Source organism: Vidua chalybeata, chromosome 3 (genome assembly GCF_026979565.1).
Source record: "Vidua chalybeata isolate OUT-0048 chromosome 3, bVidCha1 merged haplotype, whole genome shotgun sequence".
Classification (NCBI taxonomy): Eukaryota; Metazoa; Chordata; class Aves; order Passeriformes; family Viduidae; genus Vidua; species Vidua chalybeata.
In genome coordinates, this window is record NC_071532.1 from 36,182,408 (window position 1) to 36,200,646 (window position 18,239).

General features: G+C 39.2%; 1 protein-coding gene across 3 annotated transcripts in view; it reads left to right on the forward strand.

Annotated features, from left to right (window-relative positions):
* Positions 1-18,239, forward strand: part of XPO1 (exportin 1) — a 34,325-nt gene that overhangs the window by 12,618 nt on the left and 3,468 nt on the right. For all 3 annotated transcript variants that reach the window (XM_053938062.1, XM_053938061.1, XM_053938063.1), the window contains 16 exons: positions 6,857-6,918; positions 6,994-7,038; positions 7,126-7,307; positions 7,778-7,826; positions 7,919-8,038; positions 8,154-8,282; positions 8,874-9,032; positions 11,400-11,597; positions 12,170-12,308; positions 13,602-13,783; positions 14,602-14,758; positions 14,864-15,027; positions 15,635-15,769; positions 16,033-16,216; positions 17,334-17,440; positions 17,798-17,992. In XM_053938062.1, coding sequence (XP_053794037.1) covers positions 6,857-6,918; positions 6,994-7,038; positions 7,126-7,307; positions 7,778-7,826; positions 7,919-8,038; positions 8,154-8,282; positions 8,874-9,032; positions 11,400-11,597; positions 12,170-12,308; positions 13,602-13,783; positions 14,602-14,758; positions 14,864-15,027; positions 15,635-15,769; positions 16,033-16,216; positions 17,334-17,440; positions 17,798-17,992 — 2,207 coding nt within the window. The remainder of the gene's footprint in view (positions 1-6,856; positions 6,919-6,993; positions 7,039-7,125; positions 7,308-7,777; positions 7,827-7,918; positions 8,039-8,153; positions 8,283-8,873; positions 9,033-11,399; positions 11,598-12,169; positions 12,309-13,601; positions 13,784-14,601; positions 14,759-14,863; positions 15,028-15,634; positions 15,770-16,032; positions 16,217-17,333; positions 17,441-17,797; positions 17,993-18,239) is intronic.

Here is an 18,239-nt window from a genome sequence, read left to right on the forward strand (position 1 = left end):
GTGTAGGTAAGTCCCAGTGTCGCATCAATGCAAGGGGGCTGGAAGTCTTTAAATCAATTCTGTGCTTAGTTTATGGGTTTTCCCCTCCCCTGTAGCTTGCAATGTTGCTGACTTTTAGATACTTGCTTCAGTAAGTGGAGGTACCCCTGTGGTTGCAGGGTTAGTGTTTTCACATGTCTGGCTGCCACAACTTGGGACTTTGAAACATTAAGTGCAACCACTTCAAATTCTTGACATTAAATGGTGTCACTCTTCTGTACTTGGCTTTTAATTAGTTCCAAGCCCAGCTTTTAGTAAAAAGTTCCATATTTCTGTGTTCTGCTGAGAGCTTTTATTAACCATGCTGAGCCATGCTTTAAATTTTTACTGCCAGTGCTTAGGTTCTGAAACTGTTATTAATTAAAACAGAATTTGAAGTGTTGATGAAAACAAATGCATAAAGAGGGACTTTTACATTTTTGTGCTTATTCCTCTTCTCAGCTTTCCCCCATCCCTTCCAACTACAGGTTGGCAAAGGGTAGCTGTCTTTGAAAGTAAAACTGAAAGTAAAGTTTCCATTCATTCTGCTGTTGGAGGTTTCTAGGGAGCAGCTTCAGTAAGGTTTGGACACAACTATGCCCTTTTGAGAAACTAAAGGAGCACCTTATTAGTTAAAGTTAACTGATCTTTGTGCTTCTAGTTACTGGAGTATCTCAGCTCAGTCATATTTTGTTACATCCCTGGCTATGAGCACTTAGTTTCAGCATTTTGAAGTTGTTGTCCTACAGTTTTTGGCTGTGGGAGCAGAGCAGGAGGAAAAGGAGCTAGGAGTATTGCCCACTGGTGAAGGGAGATGTAGAACAGATGTCACAGGGATGGACCTAAGTTGATAGTTTGGAACTGAACAGGTGCCAAATACAGGATGTAATTCAGGAATTCAGTGTCTTAAAATTCATGCTCTTAATGCACAGGAGAGCTGAGAAACAGTGGTAGAGGGATGAGGTTGCTGCTGGCTGTGCTTTGGGTCATTTTATCTCTAACAGTGCCAGTGCTGTTGGAGTGGTTCCTGCCATCTAAGAAGATGCAACAACTCTATATGTTACAAGGCAAAATAAAGTTACTGTCTGTAGTTGTGTAATCATCTTGAGGTATCCTGTTATTACTTTTTCTGACTTACACATCAGTGAAAACTCCAGAGGAAATAAAAAAATCCTTTATAATAACAAAAGTGTGTTTTTGTTCAGCTTTGAAAACATTTTCCCTTTGACAGAGGCAAACTAAAATTGTGAAATTGACTTCTATCCAGTTCTAGGGAAACTGGGTTAGTGGCTTTTACTTGTGTGGTAGAAGAGAAACCAAACGTATTTTCTGTACCTTGGCATTTTATCCAGCTTGGCCTCAGTGGTATAGGAGGGAGAATCTGTTTCATCTCTAATCCAGTTTGATCTGGTCTGTGGTAGTTGTTTTTTAATTTTTTTTTTTATTTGGCTGATGATACAGGCTGGTACAAAAGAGCTGCTCCAGAGCTCATTTAGGTGGCTTGATTATGTGGGAGATAGTAATGCTGGTTAAATTGAAGTTTCCTTGACTCCAGCCATTCTTTGGTTGACAGGATTTTCCTGTTGGAAGTCTAACTGGTGGAATGTGTGTGCAGGAAACTGAAACACTGTGTACAATGGAATGCCTAGTGACAAAGCAAATCATGCAAGTTTCAAATCAGTTTTACCTTATATCATAATTTATAAAACATGTCTTCTGCATGTCTGGTTGGTTTGTGTAGTAAATACAGTTGACAAGTGTTATTGTTGGTGAAGAGGAAACTAAATACATTTATGAGAAAACCACTGTTCCCCCTTCGTAGCAACAGCACTGCTTAAGAGATAAAGTCAAGAGCAGATCTGAATTAAATGGTCAGTAAATAAACGTTTTTGAAATTACTTCCCAGATACTTGCTGGTAGAAATAAAGCAGTGTTGCTAATTACAGAGCATGAACTGTAACAACTTTTTTTACCACTTTTTTTTTTTTTTTTTTTTTTTAAACAAGTTGTACATCAGAATGACTTGCTGGGTTGTGTGGTTAGCCAGAGGTTTGTTACTGCTTCTGTCTGTGTTCTGGAGGGTTTCAGCTTCCAGCCTTGAATTTCAAATGCAAGGAGGAAAGTGTTTTCTTCCGATGTCTTCTTTAGACTTAAAGCTCTGTTCTGAAGTTTTTCTTCTGTTTTAAAATAACTTTTGGGTTTGAGCTTTTCTGGCCCTGCTGGCTTTTAACTTTGGTAAAATAGCTTTCTGTTCCTCAGGTGGTGTTGTTTGTGAGCACTTCTTGAAAAGTTTGTAAGTTTGTTTTTACCTTTCCATAATTCTGAAACAAAAATCAGGCAAAACAATCAATTTACAATTCTAAAATACTGACGTGATGGCTTTTTCTTTTTCTTTTTCTTTTTTTTCATTTTCTTTTTTTTGTTTGTTTGTTTGCTTTTGGAGTTATCAGTGGGAACCAGTTGGTTCTGTAGACAAAAGTGGAGTTTAAGGCATAGAAGGGGTAAAATTCAGTTAAATCAGATGCCTTACCTGTGTGTTCAGCCTTGAGACGTGTTTGGTCATAGCCCCCAGCAAAGGTTAGCCTTGCTCTGTGTGATTTATTTAGTCCTAAGGAGGGTGCTTGGAATGGCTCTTCCACATATACAAATGATGTCATGTGGCTTTCATTGAAGCCTGGCTGGGGGCGGGTGATATATTCCAGAACATCCCAGGCAGTGCTGAACCTGGCTCATGGCCAGGCTCTTGTGCCATCATTCTCAAGTTGGACTTCTGGGTTTATTGAGGTGTGCTACTAAATTGCTTTAAACTCTGATATCCTTTAGAGTTGATTGTTTAATAACACTCAGAAAGGATGGCATTTGATTAAAGTGCTGTGGTCTCAAAAGGATTTTCTCTGGCAGTGTGAAAACCTGCCTGGGAAGAAAGGCTTTTTGGTCTTCAGTGCAGTGATATGTTTCATTAATCCTGCATTGTGAAATGAAATACTGTTCCCCTGAACAGAGCGAGCTTGTCTGGAGTGTTTGGATCTGGAATGGATAAAGCACTTCTTCATTATGAAACATAAATTGCTTGTACAACTTTTCTCATCCTGAAATGAAAAAGTTTTGTCCAGAGATGCAGTTCACTGTTTTCCAGAAAGGTCCTGGAGTTGAGTGTAAAGCTTTTGATGTAGTGGAAGCTGCTGTAGAGGAGGTTTTTCTGTGCAGCGATGAGATCTTTTAATGGAGATTCCTGGCCTGCTTCATGAGGAAGATGTTTCTTTGGTTCTCTGTAATGAAGAGGGGATGAGCTACATGGTACTTCTGTGTGTATGTGTGAAGACAAACTCTGTGCCTTTTTTCAGAGTTTTCATGAGTTTTCTGTTGAAAAGCAAAAAGATCATGGATTGATTCAGTTCATCACTAGGGGGTAAAGATGATTGTGGGACTGTATGGGAAAGCATTGTTTCTTAACACTAAAAATAAGATGCTATTTTTACTACATTTTGGGACTAAACGGTTCAGTGTGTGTATGTATACAAACAAACCCAGAGAGGACAGCTCATCTTTAGCATTTGAAATTCTAATTTGATTGCAAAATAATGTTAATTTGCTGAGTTACATAGCCCACCTGATTCATTTGTGCCTATTATTCTTTAATACAAGCAAAGACTTTATTAATCTTAGTAAATTAGAGTGAGCTTGCATCTGCAGCACCAGCTAGAATAATTTTTAACACTTGTTAAATGCTTGTCCTCTGTGATTGCACAGAAGGATGTGCTTGTGTGCCTTGAGGACAAGAGGGTTTGTTGCAGGTGTGTGTTTGCTGATTGTGTCCATGGTTATTTACCTGCTGTACTGGGCTGTGGCAGGAGCTCTGCTTAGGGTACATAGAGTGCGGGAGAGGTAATGGCTTCCTAGAGCACATCCAAAGGTTAAACTAGAGGATATTTCCTCAAGTTCAGGCTGCAGAAATGACTCATGTTGGATAACATGACGTTCTTCACTGTCCCAGTTCCACTTGAAGCTTGGGTCACTTGGGAAAACAACTTTCCCTCCAGGAAGGGTTTCAGTTTTACTGGATGTTTGCCTCTGTGGAGGAGCAACTTTTACAGAAGGATGACAGTATCTAATGGATATCCAGGAATGTTCTAAAAGGCCTCAAGTTCATGCCCTTGCTCTGTCATCCCTTTTATGGGACTTCGTACAAAAATACTTCTCAGGCTTCGCTTTCCAGAAAATTCCAACAGTGGGGCTGGTCCAGGCCTGCAGCAGGGTCTGCTCCCTTTGATTGTCCTGAGATCAGTGCAGTTGCAAGGTTAGATAATATTTGAAGAACATTTTGTGTGTCCTGGGTGTTGTGGTTGGTGTGGCTTTTGTTTTGTTTTATTGGAAGGTCTGTTTTCCTGCACTGTCTCTTCCTGCTTGGCTCAGTGAAGGGCCTGAACTTGGCAGTTGTAGTGTTGGCCTCTTCAAGACTTGTTCAGCTGCTTCTGTGATGGAAGGAGACCTTCTAGGCAGTGGCTGTGGGGTCTGTGCATGTCCTGTGCTTTCCTTTCTAACATAACACTCCCTTTTAAGTTCCCCAAACACAGTGCTTTTAGCTTATCCCATGGATTACTGCCCCTGAACAGTTTCTTGGACATGTTCTGCTGAAATATGGTAATGAGCCTCTGGGATGATTTTTGTCAGAATATAAATTTGACATATATTTGTTCTGCTGAAAATTATCTTTCCTATGGAATGATAAATAAGCTGTTAAATATGGAGCAGAAACCATAACACTTGAAGTTGAAAAAGTATAAAATGACATCTGTGCCAAAAGGAGCATTAGAGAATTGGATAGCGGCTGCTTTTAGGGGATTAAGAATATGACTTTGTTTACTGGGTGGACAATCTCAGGAGCCTGCAGTGTGATATGTGAAAGGGAGCAAACTTTTTAGGTTGTCTTTTGAGCTGTGGTCATAATTTTTACTTTATTTTAATTTTTTAAATAGAGAAACTGTGAAGCAGAGCAGCTGTTCTCCTCTGCTGGTCTCAAGGCCAGATCGATGGCAGCACAGTATTCAAGTTGTTAGTGAACAGCACAATGCCATTGGTGCAGCAAGATGGAAAATACCATGGATTTGCAGTTGGAACTCTAAAAGCAATATTAACTTTTTAATTCCTTTTTGAATTGCAAAGAGTTGCAACAGTAGGCTTCCCTTAGTGGTTTGGCAGATGGTTATAACAGTTTAGTTTCTGGCACTGCAAACCTATTTCCATACTGTTTGGGGGGCTTTCATATATCATTTGTGAATTACTGTAATGCTTCAGCAGAGAGTGTGTTTTAGGTTTAAATACATCAGAGCAGGCCTGTGATGCTTGGTAATAACTCTTACTCAGTGCCTGACAGTGATACTTTAATAATGACCATTCTCCTGGAGCAGTGGGGATTGATCCCAGCTGATGATGATGAATAGTTCCACCTGCAATTGGAACTACCTGTAGAACAGCTCCTGTCTATTATGTATCTAATGGCTCAAAGTCTGGATCTAGTTTTTCCAGCTTTCACGAGGATGCAATTAATAAATTATCCCTTTTAATCATCTTGCTTAAGACTGAAATGAAAAAAAAAAAAAATAAAAACTACCTACTAAATTTGGTCAAGTCTTAGACAAGTTTTAAAACTTAGAACAGAGGGTGTGGATTATGTCTTCAACGGAAGACATCTCCTGGAAGTGAAAACTTCTGAAGTCTTCAACACATGCATGTTGTCTGTGTGAGTCAGCTGACTTGTCTTGTTGAAGCAGGATTTTTGGGTTCATGAATTTGAATAGCTAAGCATCCACCAATTTTCAAACTTCCTTACAACAAGAAAACACTTGCCTGGTTTGAAGTGTGGTGTCAGGGCTGAACTCCTGGAATGTTCACCTGGGTTGTGACTCCAGGCCCCCTGTGCGTGCCTTTTCCTGGGATTTGGGTGTTTTTGTACAGAATGGATATTGTTACTTGGAGAGTAACTGTTTCCATGAATTTAGTAATTAGGAGTGAGCTGAGGGTTAGGTGGCAGAATGAAACTTTCAAGCAGTGTCGCTTCCATACAGTGATCAGGGGTTTTCTGGTTTTATGGTGGAGCTGAAAACTCTAAAATAATTTAAACACATTTGTAGAAGAAACACAACAAAATGAAGAGTTTTAACACACTGTGTCCTTGGTTGTCCAATTGCCAATGTAAGGTAAAAAAAAGTAAAAGCAATAAAGCAGAATTTACTGAGTTTGTGGACTCACAGCATCCATATGTGTTATAAAAGCCCAATGGTTCACACTGAAATTGTGCAGTATTAGTGAATGAAGTTTTGAGTTCTGTTCTTGTAAGAGTTTACTGGAGAAGCTTTGCTAAACTCTGACTTAAAAATGCATAGGAGTTCCTGTTTTTAAAATGGATCACCTAGGTAGACGGGAGCACTTCTAAACTTCTGCATGCAGTGCAGGTGATGTGTCAAAGCTTTCCATGCACTTTAGCAAACCTGGCATTAAAACTGGAGTCGCACTTAGGAAGTTCTGTTTATTCTTGGAGTTCACTTTGACCTGGTATGAATTACTGCAAGGATACTCTAATCCTTAGTCTTTTGCTTCACTGAAATTACTTTAGTGGTGTAAAGTAATTCTGTACATCTAAAATATCCCCTGTCAGCATTGATAAAGGTGTATTTTTCCCATGTATAGCACACAAGAAGGATGCTCACTGACTCAGGCTAATCTGGCCTGTTAGAGATGTTTCTGGTTTAAAACCACGAAGAATCTGAATTCAGAAGTACTTGTTGCTACATCTGTGATATCTGGCCTAGCTGAAAATAAATCCCTACCTTTTTTGCAGGTATTAAAAAATATGTTGTTGGCCTAATTATCAAGACCTCATCTGACCCGACGTGTGTAGAAGTAAGTGAAGAATTCTCGGGAGGATGAGGGAGGGGAGTGTTATACACAACCTGACTCCTCTCTTCTCTTTTCCAGAAAGAGAAAGTGTATATTGGGAAACTGAATATGATTCTTGTTCAGGTATGCCAGAGCTCATAACATTTTAAACCTTGCTATAAAGTCTCTACCATTGCTGTGTGTCTCACGAGGGGCTGGCTCCCTTTGCAGATCCTGAAACAGGAGTGGCCGAAGCACTGGCCGACGTTTATTAGTGACATTGTGGGAGCAAGCAGGACCAGTGAGAGCCTCTGCCAGAACAACATGGTGATCCTGAAACTGCTGAGTGAAGAAGTGTTTGATTTCTCCAGCGGCCAGATTACTCAAGTAAAAGCTAAGCATTTGAAAGACAGGCAAGTATATATGTTTAAATCTTAATGAACAGAGTAGACTTTGTGCTTGCTGCTAAATAGTTGCTCTCACTTGGAGCCCTTGTGTGAACACTTACAGCTGTATAATTCCATTTTGAGCCCAAGAGGGTTACTGATTTTTCTTTGAAGCACTACTCTAAGGGGATCCCCAACTTCATTTCGTACACAGAGGGATTTGTACCTTGCTGCAAGTGGTATCTGTTGACTAATGGTTCCTACGCTTTTAAAACCGCATACAATCAATCAATGCTGAATTTCCTTCTTTCCTTAGAATTTGCAGGCACAGGCTTCAAGCTACCTCAAATATGCATTGACCCATGAAAATGGGGTTACGCCAGGTGGCTTTAGAATGCCTCCATGGGCGTAGGTCTTAAGGACCTGTCCTGTGAGAATAGATATTTTGATTTATGAAATGTGGAAATGCTTAGTTTTCAATTAATTTTTTTTTACAGCATGTGCAATGAATTCTCTCAGATATTTCAACTGTGTCAATTTGTGATGGTAAGTCACATGTCTTTAATGATATTTTTAAAATTCCTCCCTTTGTGCCTAACAGTGTCACAATGTCATAAACTCTAAATGGTTGTTTACAGGAAAACTCCCAAAATGCTCCCTTAGTCCATGCAACTTTGGAAACGTTGCTACGGTTTCTGAACTGGATTCCTCTGGGGTATATATTTGAGACCAAGTTAATCAGCACACTAATATACAAGGTATTATTGCAAAAAAATGATAGCTCTTGAATACAAGATACAGAAAATACGAGTTGCAGAAAAGTTGTACAACACTTCTGTAATGCTCTTTATTTTTTTTTCCTTCCCTCAACAGTTCTTAAATGTTCCCATGTTTCGAAATGTCTCTTTGAAGTGCCTCACAGAGATTGCAGGTGTCAGTGTAAGCCAGTATGAAGAACAGTTTGTAACACTTTTTACACTGACCATGATGCAGTTAAAACAGGTAAATGTTTATCAGAAATCTCCCTTTGAATTTCATACCACAAAATCCATTTCTGTAGAAAGTTGACAGGTTTATGTTCATTATAGAGCTCTTGATAGGAAAAGTATTGTTCTTTGGTGGTATTTGTGGCTTGATCAGAAGATGCCAAGTGTGTTTTTCTGAACTTGATTGCAGCTGCATTTCTGCTCTATTGATTTGATTCATTTACGAGATATTTTGGGCCCTTGGGCTGTCTCATGGGGAAATGTGAACTATGTGTCTCAAGACCTAAACTGACCTAACTTCTGCAAGTTTCTTTTTTAATTTTTGGCACAGATAGAAACATTTCTCACTAAAAGCTATACATCAAATTTATATAATTTGGTGATTCCCCTCTGAGTAGTTCAGATTCAGATACATGAGTCACTTCCTCAGTGTGTTTATATAAAAGTGGATGGATGAAGGTTTTTTTTTTTTTTAAGTCTTTTCCTCTCTTGGCAATGTTGGTCCGTCTTGAAGGTTCGTCATAAAAACCAAACAGCAACATACTTGATAATACAAAGTAGTTGTTGTGTATAAAAAGGGAAATTCTTGATGCTTTCTTTTTGTTAGATGCTTCCTTTAAATACTAATATCCGACTTGCATACTCAAATGGAAAAGATGATGAACAGAACTTCATTCAGAATCTCAGTTTGTTCCTCTGCACGTTCCTCAAGGAGCATGGTCTACTTATAGAAAAAAGGTTAAATCTGAGGGAAACACTAATGGAGGTAAGTAGCTTGATTTATCTGGTTTAGAAATGTAGCAGGTGTGTTCTCATGCTCAAAGGATGTGATATTAATGGAATTTCTAGATTGTTGTAATTAAAGTTGGTAAGAGAAAAAATCCAGTCAGAAATACAAAACCCCCTCATAAGGTTTGTTTCCTATGTATGCTTTAATGGCATTCTGTTTTCAGTGATCCTTTACCAGTGCAATGTCTGAAAATTTAACTCTGTTAAGTTCACCCTCTTCTTACTTGTTCCTGCATGGAAGTGTCAAGTAGTGCTTCAAAGTAAATGAATATGTTCTGTTTCCATGGGTTTACTTGTTCTGTTTGACTCTCACATGAAGAAGGTGTGTTGGTGTGACTTCATCAGTCTGTGTTTTCACTGAGCATCCAGAGCTGCTCTCTAGGGTCCAGCACATGCTGTAGGCCAGTTCCTCCATCCTGGTGCAGCTTCTTGCCTAGTTTGCCATTTCCCAGCTGAAAAGCTTTAAATAGTCTTCAAGGATGAGACTTTCTATATAATAAAGACTGTGTGTACCAGTAGCAGAGCCCTACCAAGTGACTGTGACAGTAAAACCACTGGGATTGTGGCAAATATTGGAGATTCAGATAAGAATGAAGGGTTGGAAAGGCTGAAGCACTGAGGGTACTGCTTCATGCTGTAGTAGGGGTAGATCACAAGAACAGGGTTCTCAGTTGTGTTGTTTCAGTTGTGAATAGCAATTTTGCTGGGATTGAACTGTTCTATGGTGATGTTTTTGCTACTGCTCCACCCCAAGGGAATGGAAGTTGCTCCATATCCCCTTGAAGCACCATTTTCTGTGTGCAGAATCAAGCTCTGTGCAGGTTTGCAGGTTGTAGGCTGAGGAACTGCCCTGAGACAGGGGAAAAAAACATCACCGCTATTTTTAAACCTGGAGACTAGGTATATTGGGAGGGGGAAGTGCATTTTGCAGGTTGATTAGCTGTAATCCAGTCCATCTGAATTCTAGTCTGTTCCAGCCAGTGTTCTCAATATCTTCTGGAGGTAGCCCTCTACAAAAAAACAACAACAACAACAAAAAAGCATATTATTAAAATTGGCTGCAAATATCAAATTGTAGCTCATTTATAAGCTGGACTCAGAGGAGTATCACTTTTTTGTTTTCAGTAGAGCAGCTGGTAACAGTTCCAGATAATTCCTGAATTTGCGAGTAGTAAGCTTTTAAAATAACTGAGAATCAGGGGCACACAGCTCAAGGCTCAAGTTTCTGCTTACACTGAGGCTGTACTATGAAGACCTGTGTAAAAAGACATTTACAGAACTGCATTCTGAAGACTTTCAGTCTTGAAGTGTTTAACAAAGTTCTTATGCCTGCCTAAAATGGTTGCAAATTAAACTTTTGTAAGCTCTGGTGTAATAGAACCTAAGTACAGGTTTACTTTAAAATGCTGTGTGTCATTCTAACCTATTAATTCCTGCACTTTGGATGTAGTAGCTGAAATAGTTCCATGGATTCACTGGATCTCTGTAGACTAGCAGAGGACTCTACATCAGTTATTTTAAGTGATATTACCAAGAGAAATTGATAAAGATTAATATATGGCTGTCCTGAGTTCCTCTTTGGACACTGTAGGTGGAGATGCTGAATGAGGTCTTTACCTTTCAAAATGCTTAAGTTGTTGGAGTGTTTAAGCTATGAAAATATCTTCAGATTTTATAATTTCATTGTGTTTGTTCACTAATGGGCAACTGCTTTTATATCTTTCACCAGGGACTGCATAATAAGCTTAGGCAAAAAAGGTTTGTCTGTGTAGTTTTAATTTCTCTGGTTGGTATCTGAGCTTGTCAGAATTACATCAGTGGCTTTCCCTGCTCAGCCTGCTCTGACTCTTCTGTCAGGAAAGAAGTTGAAAATGTTCTGGTAGATTATTTCTCTGAAAGCAAAGGAGCAGTATTCCAGGATCAAAGGGTCCAGAACAAAGTAGCAGCAATAGTCTTGAGAATATCAATCACTGACACCAGCTGGTGAGGCTTTTTTGAGGTTCTGAAAATACCTTGCCAGAAGCTCCAGAGGCTGTGGGTTTGATAATTTACAAACAGGCTGGTTTGGTGATAGCATTTCTAAGATGTCTTTAGGCTATTTCAGACTTAAGAATACAAACACACTCTGAAAAGAACAATAAGTGATGGGAGTCCTTGTTTAGGAGTTGTTCTGCCAGTCACAACTCTGACCTGTAAGTAATGTCGTTGCAATGTTAATGCTTCTTGTTCCAAACTCTCAGATTCATTTGGCATTTTGTCAGGATTTGGATAACTGAACTTGAATCAACGTGGTTTGATCTGCAGATATACTCACTAATTGGGTGTTCAAACCACTCTTTTCCAGGCTCTTCATTACATGTTGTTGGTATCAGAAGTTGAAGAAACTGAAATTTTCAAGATTTGTCTGGAATATTGGAACCATTTAGCTGCTGAGCTCTACAGGGAAAGTCCATTCTCCACATCTGCTTCGCCACTGCTTTCAGGGAGCCAACACTTTGATGTTCCTCCAAGGAGACAGCTTTATTTGCCTGTTTTGTCCAAGGTAATCTGTGCTCAAGGCACTCTGAAGATTCAGATTCTGTTTGTGAATTAGAGATTTTGCTTCATGTAAGGAGTGATGTAAGAAAATTCACCTTAGTCTATAGTTGATTCAAATCTTAGTTGTATAATCAATGTGAAAATATTTAAGATGACACCAGTATATAATAAGATAGTTAATGCGATATTTCAGCTTTTTAAAGATACTTAATTTTAACATAAATCTGTATTAAGCAGTTTCTGTAAACAGAAAGGCTGGGGTATTAGAGTTGGAGGAAAACCCATGTGTTTGGGAAAAGTGGTCCTTAAAAGATCCCTAATATGACATAAGCATTTTGAAGTTACTATTGTAGTATAAATACTGCATAGGTTGGGGTTTCTTTAAGTACTCTGCTTGTTCATTGGAGGGAGAGAAGTCAGCAGGCTCTATCTTCAATGGCTTGTTAGCTGACATGTCTGGATAGGTGGATATAACCTGTCTGTGGTTGAGGCTGCCTGGACAGAGTGCTCTGGAGATACTTGTGCAGCTGGGAGGGTGTTGGTGGTGCAGTTTGATGGAGTTTTAACTTCCCCCAGGTTCGATTGCTCATGGTCAGCCGCATGGCCAAGCCTGAAGAAGTCCTGGTTGTGGAGAATGATCAAGGGGAAGTAGTTCGGGAATTCATGAAGGACACTGATTCCATAAACTTGTATAAAAATATGAGAGAAACGTTGGGTAAGTGAACTGGCTGCAGTTTGTGTGCTGTGGGTTTGTTTGGCTGCATCAGAGTTGCTACAGTATGTTATCTTAGCATCTGAATTATTGTGTGGGTGAAATGGTTATCGGCAAGGAGTACTACACATACTGGAAAGGGAGGAGGCAGTGGCTGCTCTGAAGTTTCCTGTTTGAGGCATGTAGTGTTTTAGAACCTGATGGAGTAGAAGTACACTGCTTAATTTTGTCCTCAGGTATTGCAGTGATAATGAATTTTTTGAGGCAGGAAACAATATTGAGAGTCCAAATTGTAACTTGAAGGGAACAAAGGGAGTAGGGTTGTTAGATATTTGGGATGTTATTCAATATTAAGTTTATTTTCTCAAATGCAGATGGGGAATGAGTGTTGAGCATCAGGTTGATGGACTAGGAAGTGTGTGTTGGAAAGCTTGTGAGATGCAAAGTGTATGTGGGTGTAGTGGGTGTTTTTATTCTCACCTGTCTGCTGGGGATGTAGGTATAGCCAGTGTTAAATTAATCGTTTTAATACATTTGCATGTGGAATATGAAAACCGTTTTTGTTTCGTGAAACAATTACTATATGTCCTGAGCCTAATTTGTTTTGCCAGATACAAGATTATTTCTATGAAAATGTAGGTCAGGTTTGTATTTCTTCTATTGTATTACCTGTGAGATTCACTTGGAGAAAAAAAAAAGGGGGAGAATGTGGTGGAAGCTGTATTCTGTGGTACAGTAAAAATCTATTTCTAAACTTGGCCATAAATTGCTCTTGACTTGCTGGGATTTAGAGTTTTATATTGGAGACAATAATCCTATTAGGGGCTGATGCAAGTGACTGAGTTGTGATACCTGAATCTTCCACCTAGACCTGTTCAGGAGCACCAGCTCCACTTTAATCATGGCATATTGCAACCAGCAATAAAATACAGAGCTGAAGAAAATGTGTGAGCTTACACACTGTATAATGTTCCCCATAGGCAGCCATTCCCATATTTCCTACAGATGCCTTTTGATAAAAATTTGCCTTGGTATCACATAGGACATGCATTGATTTAGACTTTTCAGATCACCTGCATGTGATGTTTTGCTGCGATTCCATAGAACTTAAATTCTCAATAAAATTTATTGTCCATCTTTAAAATAATTTGAACAAATTTCTGCCTCATGATGTCATGATTTCAGGAAGGAAATGGGACACTTTTACCTGAGAGCTTCAGTGGGTTCTTATGTAACTGCTTTTGGAGTTGAGCTTCAGGCTGCTGCTTTAAAAGGTTCCATGTTGATGTCTTTCAGTTTATCTCACACATCTGGACTATGCAGACACGGAACGAATTATGACTGAAAAGCTTCACAATCAAGTGAATGGAACGGAGTGGTCGTGGAAGAATCTGAACACCCTGTGCTGGGCTATCGGCTCCATCAGTGGCGCCATGCACGAAGAAGATGAAAAGAGATTCCTGGTTACAGTAATTAAGGTATGGTGGGGCAGAACTAACAGCTTGGTTACACTTCAGTTTGTGCTGAAGAAACCAAGCTTGCAGAAATACTGCTCTGTGATCTTAGAAAGCTGCCTTGGTGGATAAGAATAAATTAATGGGAAATCTTCCATCCTGAATTTAGGGGTGATGAATAAGTTAGCGATGAACAATGCATTGATCCAAGTCGCCTTTTCATCAGATAAAATTTAATTTATGATTAAATGTATTCTTTGGGGATGCAGAAGATATGGAAAGGGATTGCTTATGAGATACAACAGAGTGACAAAGTAATCCATGACTGTAACTAGCCTAACACCTTGCTCTTTTGCTATATCTGCATATTCATTGATCAAACTTGAAGTTTGGTTAATACGTGGATAATATTTTTACAAGAGTAACGGTCTTTAACAAGTCATATAAAGATGCTTACAGAATATTTCATTTTTAGTCATACAGAAGATGTAGTTTAATTTCTTCTATTTGATGTGGAGTCTGTATTTTTATCTAACAGCTACTCAACCAGTATTGAGTACTGTAAGGCTTGTTGAACTCCCCCTGCAGGAATTCTTAGTTATAATTTAAAATGGAGATTTCTTAGTTTAAAACACAGTGATCAGGATTTGGATGAAACTTAAATGATTGCATCGCCCCAGTCTTAATGCACTTGTTTGGGCTTTTATTTCTTCATTTGGATTTTGAGCTTGATTGTGGGCAAGCACCTTTAATATAGCTAGTTAATAGGATGTTATGCTTGCAATGCTTTTGATGGAACTAGACAAACTTGAAGAGGAAACTAAGAATCTGTTGTGTTGTAGGATCTCCTGGGACTCTGTGAACAAAAGCGAGGAAAGGACAATAAAGCCATTATTGCATCAAATATAATGTATATAGTAGGTCAATACCCACGGTTTTTGAGAGCTCACTGGAAATTTTTGAAGACAGTAGTCAACAAGCTGTTTGAATTTATGCATGGTAATTATCTGCTTTTTTTTGAATTTGCTGATTTAATTATTAAAAAAAAAGCCTATACATGGAGAGGAAAAAATACAAAGCAGTAACTGCCTTAATTTCATTTAGAAACCCATGATGGCGTGCAGGACATGGCTTGTGATACCTTCATAAAAATAGCACAAAAATGCCGCCGACACTTTGTCCAGGTTCAGGTGGGAGAGGTCATGCCATTTATTGATGAAATCCTGAACAATATTAACACAATCATCTGTGACCTTCAGCCACAACAGGTAGGTTCTATTTGGGGTTGTGGATAATTCCTAAAGATTAATGCACAGTTCCTTCCTGTTGAAATGTTGTGGGTGATTTTGCAAGGGCTGAATTATATTCTTCAGTTTTTATCAGGCACAGTGTCAGGGTATGAATACCATGATCAAGTTACATTGATGAGATGTCATTTGGAATGTTTGGAAGGAGAATTAAAGTGCACTTAGTTGGAATTTTGATTTCTGGAATGTCTTCAAGAGGACATGGTGTGTAACTTGGTGATTCTGCTATGGAAAGAGCAATATCCTACTCTAACAGTATATACCTACAGTTCTTATATTTGAGAAGGAGGGAGCAAGGAGCAATCCAAAAAGGGAAAATCCAAAATCCAGTCCTTTCCAAAAAAGGAAGGGGAAATATGTCTGGGAAGGGCATGGCTCATGAAATGAGAGCAGTGTGCACCCACACACTGAATGTACTGAAACTTCAGGCAGAGTGGATCTGGCACATGGAAAAAGATAATTCCAGGATTGATGGAAGCCAGTGCACAATTCAAACATGTCTGGTAAAACTGAGTTTTTCTTTAGTCCTTTTTAACTTCGGTGTTTGTGGTGTTGCTGTTCCCATCAGGTGCACACGTTTTATGAAGCAGTCGGATACATGATTGGGGCACAGACAGACCAGACTGTGCAGGAGCATCTGATAGAAAAGTACATGTTGCTGCCCAACCAGGTGTGGGACAGCATCATTCAGCAGGCAACAAAGGTGAGCTCTTCCATTTTAATGTGTTCTGTGTTCAGGTCAAAAGCCCTGCTAAATGTTTGCCCTCCCCTGGTTGTATTTTTCACACTAATTGCACAGAGTTAGGCTGGACTTCATTATATGATGGCTGAGACAGAGAATTCCATAAATTTGAGTGATCTGTTAAGGCAGCGTACAAAATAAATTATTTAAACTTAGGCTTTTATATTGAAAGCCAAAGGGTGGTTGTATTTGCTAATAAAGATGAACTCTAATTTTTTTCACAGAATGTTGATATTCTAAAGGATCCTGAAACAGTTAAGCAGCTTGGTAGCATTCTGAAAACCAATGTACGAGCATGTAAAGCAGTTGGCCACCCCTTTGTGATTCAGCTTGGAAGAATTTATTTAGATATGCTGAATGTGTACAAGTGCCTAAGTGAAAATATTTCTGCAGCTATTCAGGCTAATGGTAAGAAACTCCATGTTCTTCTGAAAATGGGGTTTAGCAGTGTCTGCCATTAGGTTCCAGAGTACATCTCAGTTAGGTTAATTTTACTGTTTGGGAGAGTGGAGAAGGACTGAAAGTGCTCACTTAAATCTTTGTTTGTTAACAGATGTTGTATTCAAATAAAGAACTCCCAGCTTTAGAGGGAGGAAGAAACATCTATAAATGATCAAGTTTAGGAGAATGCAGAACACCAAGGATGCTCACTTCAAATTGATAAGCATCTTGCTGAGATGCAGTGTAGCCTGTGTTCTTTTGCCTTGCTCTGCTTTTGAGTATTAAAGGACTGTCTTGTCTGTAAATAGAATCTTGTTCATTACTTCAGAAAATGTCAGCAGGGTTTTAGGATGAGAATGTGCTGCTACAAGGCTGTCTAGCAGAAATGTAATGAGTGAAGATGCCTGAAAGTTGTGGTAAACCAGGCTTGCAATCACAGAAGGAATTCTCAATTACCTCCCTTATTTTTACCAGCTAACTTAGGGCCTGTGGCATCTCAGCAGAATGTGCTTCTGTAGTAGTCCATTACAAGATGAAATGAGTCAGTTGCTGAATTCTGTGCTGTGCCCAGTTTTCTGGCCAGTGCACAAGATGTACCTGGAAACTGGAATGTTAAATGCAACTTGGTAACTGCACAGCTGGTTTACCTTGAAGTAGCTTCTCAGAATTCAGAATAGAACTGGCAGAGAAGTAAATAGCTTTCATTCAGCTGATCTAATGGCCAGAATTCATCATTGCCAGACACAGTGAAGTTGAGGAAGCAGTTGCTGGGGCTGTGGGCCTGGTGAGCTCCTAGAGCAGCAACTGCTGTGATTGCAGTTGCCTCAGAATGTTTTTACAACTGGCAAAGATAAAAGACAAAGGAAGTCTTTAACAGTCTTTGCCATTCAGATATAAAAATCAAGTATTCTGTTTTGTTAATATCAAGTTAATTTGGTGGTTTTTTGTTTTTTTTTTTTTTTCTGCTTTTTGGGGGGGAGTTCATGTTTTGTTTTGGCTTTTTATTTATTTGTTTTTGGTTTTTTGTTTAATTTGGGCTTTTTTGGCACCTCACATAATTAACTGAAGCTTTAAAATTTTCCAGGTGAAATGGTAACAAAGCAGCCCTTGATTAGAAGTATGAGGACTGTAAAAAGGGAAACTTTAAAATTAATTTCTGGCTGGGTGAGCAGGTCCAATGATCCGCAGATGGTAAGTGGATGCATTTTATACAAATAACTCCTCAGACAGAATTGAGAAGAACTCTTTCTTTGTGTTAAGTTGTTGGTCAAAAGAACTTCCTTCAGGAGGTGTATAAAATATAATGGAGGAAGTGGAATTAAAAGAGGTAAGCCTGAGCAATGCTTGAGATACTTCAGTTAATTTTAGCTGAGAGTAACCCTAAAGGGAGACAAGGAGATTTAATATGGAGACAGAGGATGGGAACTTCAACTTCCTCAGGAAAGGTGTCACCTGTTACTGAAGGAGGAACTAACTTGGCTGCTAACTGTGCTGGAGACTCTGCCCAGTAGCTGCACTGCTATAACCTGGCTTAACTCTTCCAACCAGGTAGCTGAAAACTTTGTTCCTCCGTTGTTGGATGCAGTTCTCATCGACTACCAGCGGAACGTGCCAGCTGCTCGGGAGCCCGAGGTGCTCAGTACCATGGCTATCATTGTCAACAAGCTGGGGGGACACATCACTGCTGAAATACCTCAGATCTTCGATGCTGTTTTTGAGTGCACATTAAACATGATCAACAAGGTATTTCTCTTTGAAACCTGAGATAAGACATCTCCCCCTGGACCTCATTGCAACGTGTGGGATCTTGGGATTTATGTTTTTTTTCCAGTCACAGAGCATGTTTGTGGCTCTTGACAAAATTTCTGCTCAAATGAATGTACTTGTTTTATAGTTGAACTGTCTAGTTAGATATCTTAAATTGCTTTAAATGTCTTTGGTTAGCTCTTGATTTAAGCCATTAGTACTTTTTCTGGGGCCTTGGAGTGCT